The following is a 26,679-nucleotide window of genomic DNA, read 5'->3' on the forward strand; positions in this document are numbered from 1 at the left end:
AATCCTAACCCTAACCATCAAACCCTAACCCTAACCCTAACCCTAACCCCAACCCTAACCCTAACCATAACCATAACCATAACCAAAAACCCTAACCCAACGTTTTTCCCATAGGTTTAACACGCGCCATGCCCCAATCTGTGCCGTCTTAAAAAAAAAAAAAAAAACGCTACCCGTACATTTAGGTATACCATAATTTCCCTCTGAAATCATTGGTATTATTCATGTACAATTGCTTGCCTTGTCCATAAACTTTGCTTTACAAACTTTCAGTGAAAGGTGTCATAACATAATACTGTAACTCCATTAGCAGTGATTGACTACATAAATAAAGATATATCAAATTGAACGCTTAGCGCGTATAACTAAGGGGGGTTTTAGCCTGATGCTGTGTTATTCACTGCTCAGATACCAACAACACTCATCACCTGCGGTTACGTATAGAGAAATAGCCATGACGAAAATAAGGTTTTCCTTTTCTTTGGCAGATAGACACACAACTCCTTTGAACACACTATAGTTGACATGGAGGGACATGAAAAAGTTCATTACTACTACTAAACAGTGATGCCTTCTACTCATGTGGCACAAGATAACTCTATAGCAACATAAAACCTGTCTACAATTCCGTTATTGGGTCAAACAATAACAACCTGGAATTTCAAAGAGACGAGCGAGACGCCATACACCTGGCCTAGAGTTAATTTATTCAGTTGCCATTCCTGCTCCAGTTGAGTTATGTAAATTATTTTCCGACCTGTCTTGTGCAGTGTATAACCGGAACAAACGTAGAGAAAAGGAAAGAGAAAACGAAAGGTGGCAAGCGGGGCACTGTATACCAAGGGCAATTTACAACATGACGTATGATAAATGAAGGAAATCCAACCTCCAGCCTCCGACAAAAAAAACAAACAAAAAAAAAAAAACAAGGAACTTGAGTGACTGTGTGTCGTGGGGTAATGACATCGGAATGAAGCTGAACTGCCAAAAGAAAAACAAAGAAAGGGAGAGAAAAAAAAAATAATAGCGTCCTGCGGGTCCCGAACATCTCGTCCTAAGGTAGTGCATATAATGACCATGCAGCGCGCTAAGCGACTATAAAGCCACACGGCTGTCCCGAAGATTGGATGTGAAGTTCATATCTTTACATCATTTACAACATGAAAAAGTTCATTGCTACTACTAAACAGTGATGCCTTCCATTCATGTGGCACAAGATACCTCTATAGCAACATAAAACCTGTCTACAACTCCGTTATTGGGTCAAACAATAACAACCTGGAATTTCAAAGAGATGAGCGAGACGCCATACACCTGGACTAGAGCTAATCATATCAGCTCCCATTCCTGCCAGTTATCTAAACGTACATGTTCCTACCTATCCTGTTACAATATAACAAGAACCAATGAAGAGAAAAGGAACGAGCAAACGAAAGGTGGCAAGCGGGACACTGTAACAAGGGGCAATTTACAACATTAAGTGTGACAAAATTAATGAAGCAAACCCAATCTCCAAATCTCCAATACAAAACAAGGGAAATAGAGCAGCCGTGTTCACGGGTTACGTATACTTGATAAAATAATACGATAAATGACATCGGAGTAAAGCTGAACTGTCGAAAAAAAAAAAGAAAAAGAAAGAAAGAGAAAACTCCTGCGGGAGTCGAACTTCTCGCCGTCTGGGTATGGCGTTATTAACACCCAGCGCGCTAAGCGATTACGCCACACGGCTATCCTGAAGATCCCATGCGAAACTTAAATATATGACAATACTATCGTGACACTGCTGATTGAGATGGCGCTATTCAACTTCCCACAAGTGGCCGCGTGGATTCGACCAATATACAGTTGCAAAGAACAATCGGGAATCGTTCCGTACAGATTGCGTTCTCATTTTCAGTCTTTAACTACAAAATTGTCGACCTGATGAGGAGATTTGAAAATATAAAATGCATGATGACTGCAGCTTATTGTCTGAGCTACAACATACTTAAGTTTCAGAGGAAATGAAGCAAAATCAGCTGAGGTAAAGGTGCTTAAACGTTGTCAAGTGAATGCATGGTTCTAAAAAAAATCACCTCCCATAGACATAACACGTAAACTTGTCCAATTTTGAGTCTTTACCTTTAATCACAATTTCTAGTATGATGACGTCATCATATTTCAAAACCATCACATGGACTTGAAAGGCAAATGTTCAAAGTACAACATATCTGAATTTGGGATAATATTGAGCTTAAACAACAGAGATACGAGCAAATGAATGTCAGAAACAGTACCTCAAAAAAATCAATTCCACTTTTTTTATTTAAAATGACGATATGATGACGTCATCGCGTTTTCCTGGCAATATTGATACTTGGAATGTTATTTACAATTCATATACTTTTGTAATATGCAATAGAAATATAGGATCGACGGACGATTTAAAGAGCTATGGCGAAATAAACAAAGACATGTTTTTTCACTATATTTGCAGAAAGACGCGCACGCGGAATTTCAACTTTGACGCCAGTGCATTCCTTTGTTATAGGTCGAAATCGATCGGAAATCAATGGATATTGTTACTCAAAGTATCAGGAATCCAAATCAGTCAAAAAAATTGCATTTTCATGTTGCTTACGGGCTCTGCGCGCGAAATTGCGCGGACGGACGCGCACGCGAGAAAATGTCTGAAACGCTTAAAATTGTCTGAAACTTCGAGATTTCCCATTGGGAAGTCGTTTTGAGCCTTTTAAAATTTTGACGCGGGCTTACGCGCGCGTAATGATGACCTGTGTAACTAGCGTTAAAAAGTAAGATAGAGCGTGACCTGAACTTCATGTCCACCGAAAATGATACAGAAATGACATCTAGTTATGAAGTTATGATCGATCATGTGACAAGGTCCGAAAATCACAAAATGGCGCCTAGATGACGTCATAGATATGTTACTGTCATGAAAACCTTATTGTGGCTAGATTTTGTCATGAGACATGTTGACTGAAAATGTCATGTTATTTCGTAATGTCATTCTTGAGATATTGACGACACAAAATTGTCCAGAAAGAAAGAAGAATAAACGAGATATGAAACTCGTCACACTGAAGACGAGTTAGGTGATACGCTTGGGTTCATCAGATGTCGGTCATCCGTGATCGACAAAGAAAAGAATGTAATATAGCACATTGAAGTTATAATGAGATACTTAGTTGAACTTTTTTGGGCCTACATTATTCAGATCACATTTGTTTTTCTGTCACACAAACTAAGTGGAAATTCTGTGCGTGTGCGACTAAATCGATTTACGGACTTTTTGAGTACGTACAGTGCATAAACTTAGACCCCGTTTACGGTGCGGGGCTGGGCCGAGCCGCGGCTGAGCCGCGGCCAAGGCCAACCTCAATTGCGAGGCCGAGCCTCGCAATTTAGTCCGTTTACACTGCCGGGGTCGGCCGCACTTTTGATTCAAACCTTTCAATATTTTGTCGTAGTGGCGCTCTACTTTTAAACAAACGCAATTTGGTATTGTCTGGTTTTCAGATCCTTTGCCAACTGAATTCCGTGGCGACGAAGTCGCCGTTCGGGCAAAGGCCTTTGCCGAAGGAGAAAATCCTTTGCAGGACAAAACCACCTTAAACTATCCTAGTTTTCGACGTTAAAGTGGTTAATATCCTGAATAGCGAAATAGTATAGGCGAGGGTTTGGAAGCCAGACTAAAATTGGCCGCGCATTTAGCCCAGTTTGCGCTTACACTGAGAAAAAGGCCGGGCGCGACCGCGGCTCGACCGCGGCCGAGACCACCTCCAGAGCGTGGCATAATGCGAGGCCAATTTTGGCCCCGCATTTGGCCTTTTGCGAGTTTACACCGAAATGAAGGTGGGCTCGGCGCGGCCGAGCCGCGGCAGAGCCTCGCACTGTAAACGGGGTCCAAGCGATCCTCGGCACGTACAAATAAAATATGACAATTAAGTGTTTATAACCATCCTGGCATTAACAGTGGCCTTTTAAAACATGACCTTTGACCATTATTTACATAACCAATATGACTCCCTCTAATCTTGCTATTACAATGCTCAGTTCAGAGATCTCTTACAGCTATATACAAGCCTGTGAGATTTACCAGCATTAAAACCAATGAAGCCTCCGATACAAAACAAGGGATATAGAGCAAGTGAGTCTGTTTACATGAGAATGTGATTTATCCTGGACGAAAGTGATACCTCAATTAAAGAGAAAAGGGCAAAAGAAAAATGGGCCAAACGTACGGCTCCAGCGAAAGAGACATCGCCTTTAACCATGTAACTATAGGTCTCCTCTAACTAAGAGTACACTTTGAACGTAAGCTTATACGTGAATGATAATTTATGACGATCTCACGTGATCGACACACATTCAAAGGGGACAGTTAGAAGTGGAAGGAGTGCTTAATCGTTTCATTAATTCCTAATCAATGACACCCCTACTATAGGCATATCATAATTTCTCACATAAAATCAATGGTCTATATGACTCATGCACCATTACTTGTATCGTGCATAAACTTTGTTTTTTAAGCTTTCAGTGAAACGTGTCATAACATAATTCTGTAATTCCATCGGCAGTGATTGATATAATAAAGAAGAAAGATATATCACCGTATTGAACGCTTAGAACCTAACGGGGGGGGGGGGTATTATAGCATGATACTCGGTTCTTTACTGCCCAGATGCCAACAACATCCATTACCCACGGCTACGCATAGCGAAACAGCCATGGCGAAAATAAAACTTTGTTTTCTCGTAGGCAGAATGACACAGAACCTCGTCAAACACACTTTTATTGGCAGAGATGGACATGAAAAAGTTCATTACTAATACCAAACAGCGTATGCATTCCATTCATGTGGCGCGAGATACCTCTATAGCAACATAAAGCCTGTCTTCAACTCCGTTGGTCGAACAATGACAACCTGAAATTTCAAAGATATGAGCGAGACGCTATATACACCTGGCCTAGAGTTTATTTATTCAGTTCTCATTCCTACCTCAAGTTGGGTTATGTTATTGTATCATTGAATCATTCCCATCTCCAGTATAACAAAACCAAAGTGAGGGAAAGGGGGAGAGAAAAACGAGAGGTGGCAAAAGGAAAACTGCATGCACAACTGCAATCCATATCATTGCGTGTGACAAGTGAAGCAAATGTATTAGTTGTCATAGCAGTGTTCTATGAGCATAAACTGGCAAATAGACAGACCATGTCAAATATAAAAACCATCAATTTAATGTAAGAGAAGATGGTAAACAAGATGCATTGAAACTGTAACTAAATCGCTGCTTTTCTCCTCGGTCACGGAACGTCCAACTTTATATTCAACAAAAAAAAATGTTAGGGGAAAGAAACAAATTTAGATATAACATTCTTGAATTAAAAACAAGAAAAAGAAAATGCCCACGTCAGGATTAAAAAAAAAAAAACGCCGCACGAACATGCATTATATTCTAGATGGGAATACGGTCTTGATGCAAAGGTCCAATGATTGTCTCATTACTTTAAAAGCAATCTATGGTTCCCTTACCATCACCAGTACCACACCACAATGACGTCTCTAAAATCAATGGTAGCACATTTATCATTGCATCGTGCAGTAACTCCCTTTTCCTAAACTACCAGTAGAACCTGTCATATTATATTGTGTGTTTCGATCAGTAGTGACTGACTTTAAAGAAGAAAGATAATGCAAAAAAATTGAACGCTTACCACATTGCTTATAGGGCTATTCCAGTTTGGTACAGATCTGTTCTATTCTCCCAGATGCCAACAACATATGTCACCTATGGCTGAACTAGTGAAACAACCATGACGAAAATAAACGACAGAGAACGCCGTCATAATCACTACACTTGGAAAGGTGTTGCCCGAAATTCCTCATTATGAAGCAATATCACGTCACTTCCTTCCCTGCCTGTCTTTAACTCCGTCATTTGGTCAAACAATAACAACCTGGAATTCCAAAGAGATAAGCGAGACGCCATGCACCTGGACTAGAGTTAATTAATTCAGTTCCCATTCCTGTTAATATATAAACGTACACGTTCCTAAATATCCTGCTACAGTATAACAAGAACAAATGAAGAGAAAAGTAAAGAGAAAACGAATGGTGGCAAGCGGGGTACTGTTTTAATTCAAGGGGCAATTTACAACATTACGTGTGACAAAATTAAAGAAGCAAACCCAACCTCCAAACTCCAATACAAAACAAGGGAAATAGAGTAGCTGTGTTCATGACATCAGAGTGAAGCTGAACTGCAGAAAAAAAGAAAGAAAAAAGAAATAAAAGGAAAAAGTCCTGCGGGACTCGATTAACTTCTCTCCTTCCGGTCGGGCATTATAAACACGCAGCGTGCTAAGCAATTCTGCCACACGGAAGATCCGAAGATCTTGTGCGAAACTTAAATATATCTATGTATGCTATACATTGATATTTAGTTTTTTGGCTATATACGTCAAGTGACTGATAGCGCTATTCAACTTCCCACGAGTGGCCGCGTGGATTCGATCAATATACAGTTACAAAGATAAATCGGGAATCGTTTCAACCAGATTCCATTCTCATTTTCAGTGATCGACAACGAAAATAATGTAAAGTAGCGACTTGAAGTAATATTGAGAAATGTTCGTGAAGTCCAATTCTTTATACAGTCCTACATAATTCAGATGAAATTGTTTCTGTCATGCAACTAATTGAAAATTTCGTGTAGTGGTGTCGGCGTGTCCAAGTAAGTTGATTGGAAAGGATATGTGAATGAATATTTACCAATAGGTCTTTATATTGTAAAAAAAAATCAAACATGGCCATGCGGTCTTTTAAAAGTCATCTTCACTTTAACATTTGTAATTTCAAGTCCAAGTTGCCTGTCAAAGCAATGTGGTCTCCAACAAAAAACAAAGGGATATTGTGTGTGTGTGTGTGTGTGTGTGTGTGTGTGTGTACGTTTACATGAAAACGTGATTTCTACATGGACGAAGGTGAATACTCCATAAAAGGAAAAAAGCAAAAGATATAAATGTTTTGTTTCGTGCTCTTATGGGGTTCGAACCCGTACGTGTGCAACCTCACGTCTCTTGTGACGTCGCCTTTATCCTCTCGGCCATGACAGTACGTCTTGACGAGAAAATATGAGGAACGTAAGCTTATACGTGAAAGATGATTCAGGAATCGTTTTGTCCACATTCCATTCTCATTTTCAGTTTTTAGCTGCAAAATTATCAACCTGATGAGGAGATTTGGAAAATAAAATGCATGATTACTGCAGCTTATTGTCTGAGCTACCACATACTTAAGTTTCAGAGGAAATGGAGCAAAATCAGCTGAGATAAAGGTGCTTAAACGTTGTCAAGTCAATGCATGGTTAAAAAAAAAAAAATCACCTTCCATAGACATAACACGTCAACTTGTCTGATTTTGAGTCTTTACCTTTAATCACAATTTGAAGTATGATGGTAAGTCTTCTCGAACTAAGACTGTGGAACGTATACCTTCTACGTGAAAGGTGAATCATGACGATCACCCGTGACTGACACATCTTCAAAGGGATCTGTTACTAGAAGTGGAAGCCCTCGTGCCAAGATAATATTGTCTCAGCAATTCCAAAGCAATGATACCCTTACATTTAGGTATACCATAATTTCCCTCTGAAATCAATGGTATTATTCATGTACAATTGCTTGCCTTGTCCACAAACTTTGCTTTACAAACTTTCAGTGAAAGGTGTCATAACATAATTCTGTAACCGTCCATTAGCAGTGATTGACTACATAAATCAAGATGATAAATATCAATTGAACGCTTAGCGCGTATAACTAAGGGGGATTTCAGCCTGATGTTGTGTTATTCACTGCTCAGATACCAACAACACTCATCACCTACGGCTACGTATAGAGAAACAGCCATGACGAAAATAAGTTTTCCTTTTCTTTGGCAGATAGACACACAACCCCTATAACCCCTATAACTGACATGGAGGGACATGAAAAAGTTCATTACTACTACTAAACAGTGATGCCTTCTACTCATGTGGCACAAGATACCTCTATAGCAACATAAAACCTGTCTACAATTCCGCTATTGGGTCAAACAATAACAATCTGGAATTGCAAAGAGATGAGCTAGACGCCATACACCTGGCCTAGAGTTAATTTATTCAGTTGCCATTCCTGCTCCAGTTGAGTTATGTAAATTATTTCCCGACCTGTCTTGTGCAGTGTAACAGGAACAAACGTAGAGAAAAGGAAAGAGAAAACGAAAGGTGGCAATCGGGGCACTGTATACCAAGGGCAATTTACAACATTACGTATGATAAATGAAGCAAATCCAACCTCCAGCCTCCGACAAAAAAAAAGGGAACTTGAGTGACTGTGTGTTGTGGGGTAATGACATCGGAATGAAGCTGAACTGCCAAAAGAAAAACAAAGAAAGAGAGAGAAAAAAATAATAGCGTCCTGCGGGTCTCGAACATCTCGTCCTAAGGTAGTGCATAATGACCATGCAGCGCGCTAAGCGACTATAAAGCCACACGGCTGTCCCGAAGACTGGATGTGAAATTCATATCTTTATATCATTTACAACATGAAAAAGTTCATTACTACTACTAAACAGTGATGCCTTCCATTCATGTGGCACAAGATACCTCTATAGCAACATAAAACCTGTCTACATCTCCGTTATTGGGTCAAACAATAACAACCTGGAATTTCAAAGAGATGAGCGAGACGCCATACACCTGGACTAGAGTTAATCAATTCAGCTCCAATTCCTGCAAGTTATTCAAACGTACATGTTCCTACCTATCCTGTTACAGTATAACAATAACCAATGAAGAGAAAAGGAAAGAGCAAACGAAAGGTGGCAAGCGGGACACTGTAACAAGGGGCAATTTACAACATTAAGTGTGACAAAATTAATGAAGCAAACCCAATCTCCAAACTCCAATACAAAACAAGGGAAATAGAGCAGCCGTGTTCACGGGTTACGTACACTTGATAAAATAATATGATAAATGACATCGGAGTAAAGCTGACCTGCCGAAAAAAAAAGAAAAGAAAAACAAAAAGAACGGGAAAAGTCCTGCGGGAGTCGAACTTCTCACCTTCCGGTATGGCGTTATGAACACCCAGCGCTAAGCGATTACGCCACACGGCTGTCCTGAAGAGTGAATGCGAAACTTAAATATATAATAATAGTCTCGAGACTAGTTGACTTGTGATGGCGCTATTCAACTTCTCACAAGTGGCAGCGTGGATTCGATCAATATACAGTTGCAAAGAAAAATTGGGAATCGTTCTGTACAGATTGCATTCTCATTTTCAGTTTTAAACTACAAAATTATCAACCTAATGAGGAGATTTGAAAACATAAAATGCACGATTACTAAAGCTTATTGTCTCAGCTACAACATACGTATGTTTCAGAGGAAATGGAGCAAAATCAGATGAGGTAAAGGTGCTTAAACGTTGTCAAGTCAATGCATGGTTTAAAAAAAAATCACCTCCCATAGACATAACACGTAAACTTGTCTGATTTTGAGTCTTTACATTTAATAACAATTTCTAGTATGATGACGTCATCGTATTTCAAAACCATCACATGGACTTGAGAGGCAAGTGTTCAAAGTACAACATATCTGAATTTGGGATAATATTGAGCTTAAACAACAGAGATACGAGCAAATGAATGTCTGAAACAGTACCTCAAAAAAATCAATTCCACTTTTTTTATTTAAAGTGACAATATGATGACGTCGTCGCGTATTCCTAGCAATATTGATACTTGGAATGTTATTTACAATTCATATACTTTTGTAATATGCAATAGAAATATAGGGTCAACGGACGATTTAAAGAGCTATGGCGAAATAAACAAAGACATGTTTTTTCACTATATTTGCAGAAAGACGCGCACGCGGAATTTCAACTTTGACGCCAGTGCATTCCTTTGTTATAGGTCGAAATCGATCGGAAATCAATGGATACTGTTACTCAGAGTATAAGGAATCCAAATCAGTCAAAAAAATTGCATTTTCATGTTGTTTACGGGCTCTGCGCGCGAAATTGCGCGGACGGACGCGCACGCGAGAAAATGTTTGAAACGCTTAAAATTGTCTGAAACTTCGAGATTTCCCATTGGGAAGTCGTTTTGAGCCTTTTAAAATTTTGACGCGCGCTTACGCGCGCGTAATGATGACCTGTGTAACTAGCGTTAAAAAGTAAGATAGAGCGTGACCTGAACTTCATGTCCACCGAAAATGATACAGAAATGACATCTAGTTATGAAGTTATGATCGATCATGTGACAAAGTCCGAAAATCACAAAATGGCGCCTAGATGACGTCATAGATATGTTACTGTCATGAAAACCTTATTGTGGCTAGATTTTGTCATGAGACATGTTGACTGAAAATGTCATGTTATTTCGTAATGTCATTCTTGAGATATTGACGACACAAAATGTGGCAGAAAGAAAGAAGAATAAAAAAAAAGAGAAATTTTGACAATCACAATAGGTGATACGCTGATAGCGTATCACCTAACGAGACATGAAAACTCGTCACATTGAGGACGAGTTAGGTGATACGCTTGGGGTCATCAGATGAAAGTTATCTGTGATCGACAAAGAAAAGAATGTGATATAGGCACCTTGAAGTTATATTGAGCGTGCATGCGAAACCGTTTCTGTAACCACTCGGCCACGGGTCATCCACGGAAATGGTAAGACAAAAAAAAAAACAATGTATAGATATAACAGGGGGAAAGTCAATGCCACTAACGTGGCCGTGTGAACATCTATCGCATTGCTAGACGGAAAAGCGGCCTTGTAACGACTGAGGTCGCTATGCTATTTCTGGCAACTTGGGAAAAATACGTCCCGCAGACATAAAGCCTATAATCGGCTGGTTTTGATACCATGGCTTTAATCACAATTTTCAGTGTAATGACGTCATCAAATTACAAAACAATGACATCGTCTTGAAAGACAATTGTTCAAAGTACAACACCTCAGTCGTCGTCATTACATACTATGATCGGTTTGACAAAGTCAACCAGCAAAATTTTGCTGCAGTCGAAGCAATGTGGTCTCCAACACATAAAAAAGAGGGATATGGCGTGTGTGTGTGTCTGTGTGTGTGTATAGGGGCGTTTATATACGAACGTGATTTCTACATGGACGAATATGTAATACAAAATTGAAGGAAAAAAAAGTAAAATAGCTAAATATTTTGTTTCGTGATCTTGTGGGGGTTCGAACCCGTAACCTCACGTCTCTGAGACGTCGCCTTTAACAACTCGGCCAGACGTCTCGACGAGAAAATATGGGGAACGTAAACTTATGTATGTGAAAGATACATGAGGAATCGTTTTGTCCACATTCCATTTTCATTTTCAGTTTTTAGCTGCAAAATTGTCAAACTGATGAGGAGATTTCAAAGAATAAAATGCATGATTACTGCAGCTTATTGTCTCAGCTACAACATACTAAAGTGTCAGAGGAAATGAAGCAAAATCAGCTGAGATAAAGGTGCTTAAACGTTGTCAAGTCAATGCACATTAAAAAAAATCACCTCCCATAGACATAACACATAAACTTGTCTGATTTTGAGTCTTTACCTTTAATAACAATTTGAAGTATGATGGTAAGTCTTCTCGAACCAAGAGTGTGGAACTGAAGCTTCTACGTGAAAGATGAATCATGACGATCACCCGTGACCGACACATCTTCAAAGGGATCAGTTATTAGAAGTGGAAGCCCTCGTGCCAACATTATTGTCTCAGCAATTCCAAAGCAATGATACCCTTACATTTAGGTATACCATAATTTCCCTCTGAAATGATTGGTATCATTCATGTACAATTGCTTGCCTTGTCCATAAACTTTGCTTTACAAACTTTCACTGAAAGGTGTCATAACATAATTCTGTAACTCCATTAGCAGTGATTGACTACATAAAATAATAAAGATATATCAAATTGAACGCTTAGCGCGTATAAGGGGGATTTTAGCCTGATGCTGTGTTATTCACTGCTCAGATACCAACAACACTCATTACCTACGGCTACGTATAGAGAAACAGCCATGACTAAAATAAGGTTTTCCTTTTCTTTGGCAGATAGACACACAACCCCTTTGAACACACTATAATTGACAAGGAGGGACATGAAAAAGTTCATTACTACTACTAAACAGTGATGCTTTCTCCTCATGTGGCACAAGATACCTCTATAGCGAAATAAAACCTGTCTACAATTCCGTTATTGGGTCAAACAATAACAACCTGGAATTTCAAAGAGACGAGCGAGACGCCATACACCTGGCCTAGAATTAATTTATTCAGTTGCCATTCCTGCTCCAGTTGAGTTATGTAAATTATTTTCCGACCTGTCTTGTGCAGTGTAACAGGAACAAACGTAGAGAAAAGGAAAGAGAAAACGAAAGGTGGCAAGCGGGACATTGTATACCAAGGGCAATTTACAACATTACGTATGATAAATGAAGCAAATCCAACCTCCAGCCTCCGACAAAAAAAGGGAACTTGAGTGACTGTGTGTCGTGGGGTAATGACATCGGAATGAAGCTGAACTGCCACAAGAAAAACAAAGAGAGAGAGAAAAAAAATAATAGCGTCCTGCGGGTCCCGAACATCTCGTCCTAAGGTAGTGCATAATGACCATGCAGCGCGCTAAGCGACTATAAAGCCACACGGCTGTCCCGAAGATTGGATATGAAATTCATATCTTTATATCATTTAAAACATGAAAAAGTTCATTACTACTACTAAACAGTGATGCCTTCTATTCATGTTGCACAAGATACCTCTATAGCAACATAAAACCTGTCTACAACTCCGTTATTGGGTCAAACAATAACAACCTGGAATTTCAAAGAGATGAGCGAGACGCCATACACCTGGACTAGAGTTAATCAATTCAGCTCCCATTCCTGCCAGTTATTTAAAAGTACATGTTCCTACCACCTATCCTGTTACAGTATAACAATAACCAATGAAGAGAAAAGGAAAGAGCAAACGAAAGGTGGTAAGCGGGACACAGTAACAAGGGGCAATTTACAACATTAAGTGTGACAAAATTAATGAAGCAAACCCAATCTCCAAACTCCAATACAAAACAAGGGAAATAGAGCAGCCGTGTTCACAGGTTACGTACACTTGATAAAATAATACGATAAATGACATCGGAGTAAAGCTGAACTGCCGAAAAAAAGAGAAAAAAAAAAGAACGGATAAAAGTCCTGCGGGAGTCGAACCTCTCGCCTTCCGGTATGGCGTTATGAACAACCAGCGCGCTAACCGATTCTGCCACATGGCTGTCCTGAAGACCGAGTGCAAAACTTAAATTTAAATACCATCGCGAGTTTGTTGCCTTGTGATGGCGCTATTCAACTTTCTACAAGTGGCAGTGTGGATTCGATCAATGTATAGTTGCAAAAAAAAATTGGGAATCGTTCCATACAGATTGCATTCTCATTTTCAGTTTTAAACAACAAAATTATCAGCCTGATGAGGAGATTTGAAAACATAAAATGCATGATTACTAAAGCTTATTGTGTCAGCTACAACATATGTATGTTTCAGAGGAAATGAAGCAAAATCAGATGAGATAAAGGTGCTTAAACGTTGTTAAGTCAATGCATGCTTTTAAAAAAAATCACCTCCCATAGACATAACACGTAAACTTGTCCGATTTTGCATCTTTACTTTTAATCACAATTTAAAGTATGATGACGTCATCAAATTTCAAAACCATGACATGGACTTGAAAGGCAAATGTTTAAAGGACAACATATGTGAATTTGGGATAATATTGAGCTTAAACAACAGAGATACGAGCAAATGAATGTCAGAAACAGTACCTCAAAAAAATCAATTCCACTTTTTTTATTCAAAATGACGATATGATCACTTCATCGCGTTTTCCTGGCAATATTGATACTAGGAATGTTATTTACAATTCATATGCTTTTGTAATATGCAATAGAAATATCGGGTCAACGGACGATTTAAGGAGCTATGGCGAAATAAACAAAGACATGTTTTTTCACTATATTTGCAGAAAGACGCGCGCGCGGAATTTCAACTTTGACGCCAGTGCATTCCTTTGTTATAGGTCAACATCGATCGGAAATCAGTGGATATTGTTACTCAAAGTATCAGGAATCCAAATCAGTCAAAAAAATTGCATTTTCATGTTGGTTACGCCCTCTGCGCGCGAAATTGCGCGGACGGACGCGCACGCGAGAAAATGTTTGAAACGCTTAAAATTGTCTGAAACTTCGAGATTTCCCATTGGGAAGTCGTTTTGAGCCTTTTAAAATTTTGACGCGCCCGTACGCGCGCGTAATGAAGACCTGGGTAACTAGCGTTAAAAAGTAAGATAGAACGTGACCTGAACTTTTTGTCCATCGAAAATGATGCAGAAATGACATCTAGTTATGAAGTTATGATCGATCATGTGACAAGGTCCGAAAATCACAAAATGGCGCCTACATGACGTCATAGCTATGTTACTGTCATGAAAACCTTATTGTGGCTAGATATTGTTATGAGACATGTTGACTGAAAATTTCATGTCATTCCGTAATGTCATTGTTGAGATATTGACGACACAAAATTGTCCAGAAAGAAAGAAGAATAAAAACGAGATATGAAACTCGTCACACTGAAGACGAGTTAGGTGATACGCTTGGGGTCATCAGATGTCGGTCATCCGTGATCGACAAAGAAAAGAATGTAATATAGCACATTGAAGTTATAATGAGATACTTCGTTGAACTTTTTTGGGCCTACATTATTCAGATCACATTTGTTTTTCTGTCACACAAACTAAGTGGAAATTCTGTGCGTGTGCGACTAAGTCGATTTACGGACTTTTTGAGTACGTACAGTGCATAAACTTAGACCCCGTTTACGGTGCGGGGCTGGGCCGAGCCGCGGCCGAGCCGCGGCCAAGGCCAACCTCAATTGCGAGGCCGAGCCCCGCAATTTAGTCCGTTTACACTGCCGGGCTCGGCCGCACTTTTGATTCAAACCTTTCAATATTTTGTCGTAGTGGCGGTCTACTTTTAAACAAACGCAATTTGGTATTGTCTGGTTTTCAGATCCTTTGCCAACTGAATTCCGTGGCAACGATGGCGCCGTTCGGGCAAAGGCCTTTGCCGAAGGAGAAAAACCTTTGGAGGACAAAACCACCTTAAACTATCCTAGTTTTCGACGTTGAAGTGGTTAATATCCTGAATAGCGAAATAGTACAGGCGAGGGTTTGGAAGCCAGACTAAAATTGGCCGCGCATTTAACCCAGTTTGCGCTTACACTGCGAAAAAGGCCGGGCGCGACCGCGGCTCGACCGCGGCCGAGACCACCTCCAGAGCGTGGCCTAATGCGAGGCCAATTTTGGCCCCGCATTTGGCCTTTTGCGCGTTTACACCGAAATGAAGGTGGGCTCGGCGCGGCCGAGCCGCGGCCGAGCCTCGCACTGTAAACGGGGTCCAAGTGATCCTCGGCACGTACAAATAAAACATGACAATTAAGTGTTTATAACCATCCTGGCATTAATAGTGGCCTTTTGAAACATGACCTTTGACCATTATTTACATAACCAATATGACTCCCTCTAATCTTGCTATTACAATGATCAGTTCAGAGATCTCTTTCAGCTATATACAAGCCTGTGAGATTTACCAGCATTAAAACCAATGAAGCCTCCGATACAAAACAAGGGATATAGAGCAAGTGAGTCTGTTTACATGAGAATGTGATTTATCCTGGACGAAAGTGATACCTCAATTAAAGAGAAAAGGGCAAAAGAAAAATGGGCCAAACGTACGGCTCCAGCGAAAGAGACATCGCCTTTAACCATGTAACTATAGGTCTCCTCTAACTAAGAGTACACTTTGAACGTAAGCTTATACGTGGATGATAATTTATGACGATCTCACGTGATCGACACACATTCAAAGGGGACAGTTAGAAATGGAAGGAGTGCTTAATCGTTTCATTAATTCCTAATCAATGACACCCCTACTAGAGGCATATCATAATTTCTCACATAAAATCAATGGTCTATAGGACTCATGCACCATTACTTGTATCGTGCATAAACTTTGTTTTTTAAGCTTTGAGTGAAACGTGTAATAACATAATTCTGTAATTCCATCGGCAGTGATTGATATAATAAAGAAGAAAGATATATCATCGTATTGAACGCTTAGAACCTAACGGGGGGGGGGGGGTATTATAGCATGATACTCGGTTCTTTACTGCCCACATGCAAACAACATCCATCACCCACGGCTACGCATAGCGAAACAGCCATGGCGAAAATAAAACTTTGTTTTCTCGTAGGCAGAATGACACAGAACCTCGTCAAACACACTTTTATTGGCAGGGATGGACATGAAAAAGTTCATTACTAATACTAAACAGCGTATGCATTCCATTCGTGTGGCGCGAGATACCTCTATAGCAACATAAAGCCTGTCTTCAACTCCGTTGGTCGAACAATGAAAACCTGAAATTTCAAAGATATGAGCGAGACGCTATATACACCTGGCCTAGAGTTAATTTATTCAGTTCTCATTCCTACCTCAAGTTGGGTTATGTTATTGTACTCATTCCCATCTGCAGTATAACAAAACCAAAGTGAGGGAAGGGGGGAGAGAAAAACGAGAGGTGGCAAAAGGAAAACTGCAAGCACAACTGCAATCCATATAATTGCGTGTGACAAGTGAAGCAAATGTATTAGTTGTTATAGCAGTGTTTTATAAGCATAAACTGGCAAATAGACAGACCATGTCAAATATAAAAACCATCAATTTAATGTATGAGAAGATGGTAAACAAGATGCATTGAAACTGTAACTAAATCGCTGCTTTTCTATTCGGTCACGGAACGTCCAACTTTATATTCAACAAAAAAAAAATGTTAGGGGAAAGAAACAAATTTAGATATAACATTCTTGAATTAAAAACAAGAAAAAGAAAATGCCCACGTCAGGATTAAAAAAAAAAAAAACAACGCCGCACGAACATGCATTATATTCTAGATGGGAATACGGTCTTGATGCAAAGGTCCAATGATTGTCTCATTACTTTAAAAGCAATCTATGGTTCCCTTACCATCACCAGTACCACACCACAATGACGTCTCTAAAATCAATGGTAGCACATTTATCATTGCATCGTGCATTAACTCCCTTTTCCTAAACTACCAGTAGAACGTGTCATATTATATTGTGTATTTCGATCAGTAGTGACCGACTTTAAAGAAGAAAGATAATGCAAAAAATTGAACGCTTACCACATTGCTTATAGGGCTATCCCAGTTTGGTACAGATCTGTTCTATTCTCCCAGATGCCAACAACATATGTCACCCATGGCTGAACTAGTGAAACAACCATGACGAAAATAAACGACAGAGAACCCCGTCATAATCACTACACTTGGAAAGGTGTTGCCCGAAATTCCTCATTATGAAGCAATATCACGTCACTTCCTTCCCTGCCTGTCTTTAACTCCGTCATTTGGTCAAACAATAACAACCTGGAATTCCAAAGAGATAAGCGAGACGCCATGCACCTGGACTAGAGTTAATTAATTCAGTTCCCATTCCTGTTAATTATGTAAACGTACACGTTCCTAAATATCCTGCTACATATAACAAGAACAAATGAAGAGAAAAGGAAAGAGAAAACGAATGGTGGCGAGCGGGGTACTGTTTTAATTCAAGGGGCAATTTACAACATTACGTGTGACAAAATTAATGAAGCAAACCCAACCTCCAAACTCCAATACAAAACAAGGGAAATAGAGTAGCTGTGTTCGTGACATCAGAGTGAAGCTGAACTGCAGGAAAAAAAAAGAAAACAAATAAAAGGAAAAAGTCCTGCGGGACTCGATTAACTTCTCTCCTTCCGGTCGGGCATTATAAACACGCAGCGTGCTAAGCGGCAAATCTGCCACACGGAAGATCCGAAGATCTTGTGCGAAACTTAAATATATCTATGTATGCTATACATTGATATTCAGTTTTTTGGCTATATACGTCAAGTGACTGATAGCGCTATTCAACTTCCCACGAGTGGCCGCGTGGATTCGATCAATATACAGTTACAAAGATAAATCGGGAATCGTTTCAACCAGATTCCATTCTCATTTTCAGTGATCGACAACGAAAATAATGTTAAGTAGCGACTTGAAGTAATATTGAGAAATGTTCGTGAAGTCCAATTCTTTATACAGTCCTACATAATTCAGATGAAATTGTTTCTGTCATGCAACTAATTGAAAATTTCGTTTGGTGTCGGCGTGTCCAAGCAAGTTGATTGGAAAGGATATGTGAATGAATATTTACCAATAGGTCTTTATATTGCAAAAAAAAAAACAACAAAAAATCAAACATGGCCATGCGGTCTTTTAAGAGTCATCTTCACTTTAACATTTGTAATTTCAAGTCCAAGTTGCCTGTCAAAGCTATGTGGTCTCAAACACAAAACAAAGGGATATTGTGTGGGTGTGTGTGTGTGTGTTTGTGTGTGTGTGTGTGTGTACGTTTACATGAAAACGTGATTTCTACATGGACGAAGGTGAATACTCCATAAAAGGAAAAAAGCAAAAGATATAAGTATTTTGTTTCGTGCTCTTATGGGGTTCGAACCCGTACGTGTGCAACCTCACGTCTCTTGTGACGTCGCATTTATCCTCTCGGCCATGTACGTCTTGACGAGAAAATATGAGGAACGTAAGCTTATATGTGAAAGATGATTCAGGAATCGTTTTGTCCACATTCCATTCTCATTTTCAGTTTTTAGCTGCAAAATTATCAACCTGATGAGATTTGAAAAAATAAAATGCATGATTACTGCAGCTTATTGTCTGAGCTACCACATACTTAAGTTTCAGAGGAAATGGAGCAAAATCAGCTGAATTAAAGGTGCTTAAACGTTGTCAAGTCAATGCATGGTTAAAAAAAAATCACCTTCCATAGACATAACACGTCAACTTGTCTGATTTTGAGTCTTTACCTTTAATCACAATTTGAAGTATGATGGTAAGTCTTCTCGAACTAAGAGTGTGGAACGTATACCTTCTACGTGAAAGGTGAATCATGACGATCACCCGTGACTGACACATCTTCAAAGGGATCAGTTATTAGAAGTGGAAGCCCTCGTGCCAAGATAATATTGTCTCAGCAATTCCAAAGCAATGATACCCTTACATTAATTTAGGTATACCATAATTTCCCTCTGAAATCAATGGTATTATTCATGTACAATTGCTTGCCTTGTCCACAAACTTTGCTTTACAAACTTTCAGTGAAAGGTGTCATAACATAATTCTGTAACCGTCCATTAGCAGTGATTGACTACATAAATCAAGATGATAAATATCAATTGAACGCTTAGCGAGTATATAAGGGGGATTTCAGCCTGATGTTGTGTTATTCACTGCTCAGATACCAACAACACTCATCACCTACGGCTACGTATAAAGAAACAGCCATGACGAAAATAAGTTTTCCTTTTCTTTGGCAGATAGACACACAACCCCTATAACCCCTATAACTGACATGGAGGGACATGAAAAAGTTCATTACTACTACTAAACAGTGATGCCTTCTACTCATGTGGCACAAGATACCTCTATAGCAACATAAAACCTGTCTACAATTTCGCTACTGGGTCAAACAATAACAATCTGGAATTTCAAAGAGATGAGCTAGACGCCATACACCTGGTATAGAGTTAATTTATTCAGTTGCCATTCCTGCTCCAGTTGAGTTATGTAAATTATTTCCCGACCTGTCTTGTGCAGTGTAACAGGAACAAACGTAGAGAAAAGGAAAGAGAAAACGAAAGGTGGCAAGCGGGGCACTGTATACCAAAGGCAATTTACAACATTACGTATGATAAATGAAGCAAATCCAACCTCCAGCCTCCGACAAAAAAAAAAAAAAAAAAGGAACTTGAGTGACTGTGTGTCGTGGGGTAATGACATTGGAATGAAGCTGAACTGCCAAAAGAAAAACAAAGAAAGAGAGAGAAAAAAAAATAATAGCGTCCTGCGGGTCTCGAACATCTCGTCCTAAGGTAGTGCATAATGACCATGCAGCGCGCTAAGCGACTATAAAGCCACACGGCTGTCCCGAAGATTGGATGTGAAATTCATATCTTTATATCATTTACAACATGAAAAAGTTCATTACTACTACTAAACAGTGATGCCTTCCATTCATGTGGCACAAGATACCTCTATAGCAACATAAAACCTGTCTACGTCTCCGTTATTGGGTCAAACAATAACAACCTGGAATTTCAAAGAGATGAGCGAGACGCCATACACCTGGACTAGAGTTAATCAATTCAGCTCCCATTCCTGCCAGTTATCTAAACGTACATGTTCCTACCTATCCTGTTACAGTATAACAATAACCAATGAAGAGAAAAGGAAAGAGCAAACGAAAGGTGGCAAGCGGGACACTGTAACAAGGGGCAATTTACAACATTAAGTGTGACAAAATTAATGAAGCAAACCCAATCTCCAAACTCCAATACAAAACAAGGGAAATAGAGCAGCCGTGTTCATGGGTTACGTACACTTGATAAAATAATATGATAAATGACGTCGGAGTAAAGCTGACCTGCCGAAAAAAAAAGAAAAAAAAAAGAACGGGAAAAGTCCTGCGGGAGTCGAACTTCTCTCCTTCCGGTATGGCGTTATGAACACCCAGCGCTAAGCGGTTACGCCACACGGCTGTCCTGAAGATTGAGTGCGAAACTTAAATATATAATTATACTATCGTGACTAGTTGACTTGTGATGGCGCTATTCAACTTCTCACAAGTGGCAGCGTGGATTCGATCAATATACAGTTGCAAAGAAAAATTGGGAATCGTTCTGTACAGATTGCATTCTCATTTTCAGTTTTAAACTACAAAATTATCAACCTAATGAGGAGATTTTAAAACATAAAATGCACGATTACTAAAGCTTATTGTCTCAGCTACAACATACGTATGTTTCAGAGGAAATGGAGCAAAATCAGATGAGGTAAAGGTGCTTAAACGTTGTCAAGTCAATGCATGGTTTAAAAAAAAATCACCTCCCATAGACATAACACGTAAACGTGTCTGATTTTGAGTCTTTACCTTTAATCACAATTTCTAGTATGATGACGTCATCATATTTCAAAACCATCACATGGACTTGAGAGGCAAATGTTCAAAGTACAACATATCTAAATTTGGGATAATATTGAGCTTAAACAACAGAGATACGAGCAAATGAATGTCTGAAACAGTACCTCAAAAAAAATAATTCCACTTTTTTATTTAAAATGACGATATAATGACGTCATCGCGCTTTCCTGGCAATATTGATACTTGGAATGTTATTTCCAATTCATATACTTTTGTAATATGCAATAGAAATATAGGGTCAACGGACGATTTAAAGAGCTTTGGCGAAATAAACAAAGACATGTTTTTTCACTATATTTGCAGAAAGACGCGCACGCGGAATTTCAACTTTGACGCCAGTGCATTCCTTTGTTATAGGTCGAAATCGATCGGAAATCAATGGATATTGTTACTCAAAGTATAAGGAATCCAAATCAGTCAAAAAAATTGCATTTTCATGTTGCTTACGGGCTCTGCGCGCGAAATTGCGCGGACGGACGCGCACGCGAGAAAATGTTTGAAACGCTTAGAATTGTCTGAAACTTCGAGATTTCCCATTGGGAAGTCGTTTTGAGCCTTTTAAAATTTTGACGCGCGCTTACGCGCGCCTAATGATGACCTGTGTAACTAGCGTTAAAAAGTAAGATAGAGCGTGACCTGAACTTCATGTCCACCGAAAATGATACAGAAATGACATCTAGTTATGAAGTTATGATCGATCATGTGACAAAGTCCGAAAATCACAAAATGGCGCCTAGATGACGTCATAGATATGTTACTGTCATGAAAACCTTATTGTGGCTAGATTTTGTCATGAGACATGTTGACTGAAAATGTCATGTTATTTCGTAATGTCATTCTTGAGATATTGACGACACAAAATGTGGCAGAAAGAAAGAAGAATAAAAAAAAAGAGAAATTTTGACAATCACAATAGGTGATACGCTGATAGCGTATCACCTAAAAAATAAAGAGAGATTTTGACAATCACAATAGGTGATACGCTGATAGCGTATCACCTAAAAAATAAAGAGAGATTTTGACAATCACAATAGGTGATACGCTAATAGCGTATCACCTAACTATTTCTTATTGAGCGCTTTTACAGGACCTGATCATAGCGCTGTACATACATCAACGAGCAACATTCACAAAGCATAACTTAGTAGTTACAATTGAAATAGTTCAGTCTTGAGTTTCCTTCTAAACATTTCTTCTGAATCACATAGGCGGAGTTGTTTTGGTAGAGTGTTCCAGACAACAGATCCAGCATGTGAAAATGTACGTTCGAAAGCTTTATAGACAAGAAGGGCTAGTTTGAAATCGGTACGCTCTTTGATGGGGAGCCAGTGTAACTGCTTCAGTAAAGGAATCACATAGGCGGAGTTGTTTTGGTAGAGTGTTCCAGACAACAGATCCAGCATGTGAAAATGTACGTTCGAAAGCTTTATAGACAAGAAGGGCTAGTTTGAAATCGGTACGCTCTTTGATGGGGAGCCAGTGTAACTGCTTCAGTAAAGGAGCACTCGGGGAACTTCTCTTTCCACCAAGCACCAGGCGAGCCGCTCGATTTTGGACTTTTTGGAGTCTTTTCATATCACTGACATTCATATTTGCCAGCAGAGAATTTCCATAATCAAGCCTGCTCAGAACTAGAGAGCGCACTGCATGGTTACATGCATCTTCTGTAAGATACTTTCGAACATGAGATATGTTTCTCAGATGGAGGTTTGCTGTCTGGCACACTCTACTGACATGATCTGTCATCGACAGTATCTGGTCAAAACGAACACCTAGATTTTTTACAGTGTGTGATACATTAACAGTAGTGTTTCCAAGCCGAATGCTTGTATCTCCCGTAGGGGGTAATAGTCTACTAGATGAGAAAACAATGCTTTGAGTTTTGTCCTCATTTAACATCAACATATTACTCGCCATCCAGTGCCTTAACTCATGTATGCATTCCTCCAGTTTAATCCGGGCTTCGTTCATGTACAATGTATTCAGAGATGTAATAAATTGTCTTTTATCTACGAATAAATACAATTTATCTAAAGGACAAGTCCACCTTCATAATCATACAAAAGACCTGAGAGAATGCAGCAATGCATGAGGATAAATTGGACAATCTGTTCAAAAGTTATGAATTTGTGAAGTTTCAGTGCCGCCATCGCTGGATGAGAAGACTACTACAGATTGTGATGCACAGAACGATACAAGGAAAGTATATGAAAAAATATTTTCCCTTTTCTCGCATAATGATAGAACACTTGACGTGCCTCTTTCAAAAGGCAGGGGGAATAATATTACCCTTAACATAATATTATGTCAGTATAGCGAGTCGAGGGGATGCATATTTAAAAAAAAAATGTAATTTTGTGGAATTCTCTTTATATTTTCCTTATATCGTTTTATATACGCATATGACATCATACATTATTGTAGTCTTCTAATCCAACAGTGACTTTGCAGAAACTTCAAATATTCATATATTTTGAATGGATTGTGATTTTCCTCAAACTTTCACTAATATGTTCTACTGATATTGTTGCATTCTCTCAATCCTTATGTATATGAAGGTGGACTTGTCTTTTAAAGGGCGTCCATCAAGATGAATAAGAAATTAAAACAGTTCAGATTCACATTTAAGTAAAGCTTTCTGTTTATGCACAAATAAACTGGAAAGTTTCCTACTTTGCATTCTATTTCTGGTCGACAGTTCGGCCCATGTTGTTTGAAAAAAAGAGTCCTAACTGCGTCGGGTGCGATGCAGTGAAAAGATTACATTATTACATCGTCGATCAACTATCGACGACGCATAATTATTCTGCCAATGAAGAGAAAACTTAGATTCAAGATATCTCAACTTGAAATGAACATTGGTAGTATATGGCCTAATCGCAGGATGTCTTCAGACATGTAACGTGGGTGGCTAACTAATTCTGTGTCAGAGTACGAATGCTTATACCTCTGTATACGATGACAACTAGTGTACTCATCATAGGCGCCGGAAGTGGGGGGGGGGGGGGGGGCCGCCCCCCCCCCCCCAATCCAAAAAGTGTGTGTGGGGGGGGCAAAACGCATTTTTGCCCCCCCCCCCAAAAAAAAAAGCCCCCCTCAAAAAAATAAATAAAATAAAGTAAAAAAATTAAAAAATAAATAGATAAGAATAAATGAAATGAAATGAATATATATATATATATATATATATATATATATAATAAAATACAAATAGGGAAATTTATTAGCTAAGACTAGTAATTCTAACTCTCATAAGTTTAGACATTCATTTTTTCGTTGCGTGTAAGCAGATTATCTCAACCGCATTCAACGGTAACCGCTGCAGTTTTTAGAGGCCTTTGGCTATGGAAAATCGTGTAAATATCAAAATGTTAGCTTTAAGCACTGGCGGATTTAGAGGCAGGCACAACTGGCCCACGCACAAGCATACACACCCTCAAAATTACTCTTCCACAAGGTGCCCCCCACCCCCATGTCTCGACCCACGGTACACCATTGTACACACACACACACACATATATATATATATATATATATATATATATATATATATATATATATATATATGTATATGTGTGTGTGGGTTCGTGTGTGTGTGTGTGTGTGTGTGTGTGTGTGTGTGTGTGTGTGTGTGTGTGTGTGTGTGTGTATGTATGTGTACTTGTAACATATGTATGATCTATCGTGAGCCCCCTCCAATATTTGCCCCCAATCCAAAACTGCTTCCGGCGCGCCTGGTACTCATTACTTGTGATTGTTTGTTTGTTTGTTTTTTTTTTAAGTTTGGTAACAATGACAGATAATGAAGAAGTGATTAGACTCGAATCGACTCTTATCATTTCATTTTGTCGACCAGACTGCGCAAGTCGCTGCTCTCAGCTTGGCAATATAAGAGTCAGGAGAGTGACAGTGGATAATTTTCTCTCCAGATTTATGGTAAACAGTGGTTCCCATCTGCAATACGATAGTCGTGATTAGGGGATGTGTCAGTAATTAGAGGTTTTTTTTTCCATCTCTTTGTGTGTTCCTTTGACACACGCTTGCTCTTATTTTTACAGTTATCATTACTTTATCACAATGAATAATACTACTGAAAGCATCGATTATGCATTATATTCCTTCTCCGTAAACGAGACTCCATTCGGAAATGACACCAATTTCGAAGGGGGCGGCATGCCTCCCCTTCTGCGCCCACCCCCCAGTCTCAGTGGTTTGGTGTTTTTCTCTGTCTACATTAGTCTCATTATCATATCGAACGTGGCCACCTTCGTCGCCTTCTTGGTGGAGAAACAACTGCAGACGTATAACAACTACTACATCATTAACCTGGTTCTGGCAGACCTGTTGGTTGGCTTCGTGCTCATCGCCCAGATCGTCAACGTGTATCATCCGGAAACCTGGCTGTGCAAGACTCACCTGGGGTTGAACGACGCCCTGCTCACCGTGTCCATCATCGGTATCGTGGTTATTTGCATCGACCGAAGAAGAGAAGGAGAAGGACGAGGAAAAAGAAACCCACGTCAGTTACTTATGCAGGAACTTTTTTTGTCTGTCCAATCTATTGCAATTGTTTTAATTTGCTCTTTATATTTATTTTTTGATGGTGCAAATCTGTTGTAAAATTTGTAATCGTTCTGATTTGTTTGAATAAAAACAAAATTATAAAATAAGTATGCAGGAACTTATGTGAAAAAATTCAAATAATTTGAATATTTCGTTATGTTGTTGTTGCTGTTGTTGTGGTGATAGTGATGGTGGGAGTGGTGGTTATTGTTACTTTTGGTGTACGATTCGTGTGGCGAATATACTCAGTAATGATTGATGTCAGCTATTCATGTGCGGGTATAATCGTAGCTATTACTGTTTTGTTTGCTTGTTTGTTTGTTTGTTTGTTTGTTTGTTTGTTGTTTTTTTTTGGCTATGGTTTTCACGAGAGATCCTCAGGTCTGGCGTCAGTGAACGGTTAGCCTTTTTTTTTCTGGGGTTGCCTCTTTATAGTACAATCTGCCCCTGCGCACGGTGATCAGATTTCACTCTCAAGAGATTCCCCTCCGATCCGTTAGAGGGGTTAAATCGCGCCCAAACCTGCTGCAGTCTACGGATCCGATGTATCGATATTAAATTAAAAAAATTATAAAATAAAAAAAAGGAATAACAGAACAAAGCAGGACAAAACAAAACAACATGTTAAGGCCTAACGGGGTGCGTAAACGAACGTGGTCCGAACGTGCTGCTCGCGATTACGTAACCCGCATGCACTTATAAAGAAGTACATTTATTTTGTATAATATGGAATTCGTCTGCAGTTGTATAAAATTGGAACATCACAATATGGAAAAAAACAAAAAATAAAAACAAACCACACATCACTTCCGATCATGCGCACAAACAGAAGATAGGAATTAGGGGGCGGAGGATGCATTTCTAGGAAGGACGGGATTAAATTTAAGTTTT

The 26,679-nt window shown here is 39.3% G+C and overlaps 1 protein-coding gene across 1 annotated transcript in view; it reads left to right on the forward strand.

Annotated features, from left to right (window-relative positions):
• Nucleotides 1-26,679, forward strand: part of LOC140244322 (5-hydroxytryptamine receptor 1F-like) — a 76,923-nt gene that overhangs the window by 36,923 nt on the left and 13,321 nt on the right. Inside the window, exons 2-3 of the mRNA XM_072323966.1 lie at nt 24,516-24,537; nt 25,464-25,681. Coding sequence (XP_072180067.1) covers nt 24,516-24,537; nt 25,464-25,681 — 240 coding nt within the window. The remainder of the gene's footprint in view (nt 1-24,515; nt 24,538-25,463; nt 25,682-26,679) is intronic.

This window comes from Diadema setosum, chromosome 21 (assembly GCF_964275005.1).
Source record: "Diadema setosum chromosome 21, eeDiaSeto1, whole genome shotgun sequence".
Lineage (NCBI taxonomy): Eukaryota > Metazoa > Echinodermata > Echinoidea > Diadematoida > Diadematidae > Diadema > Diadema setosum.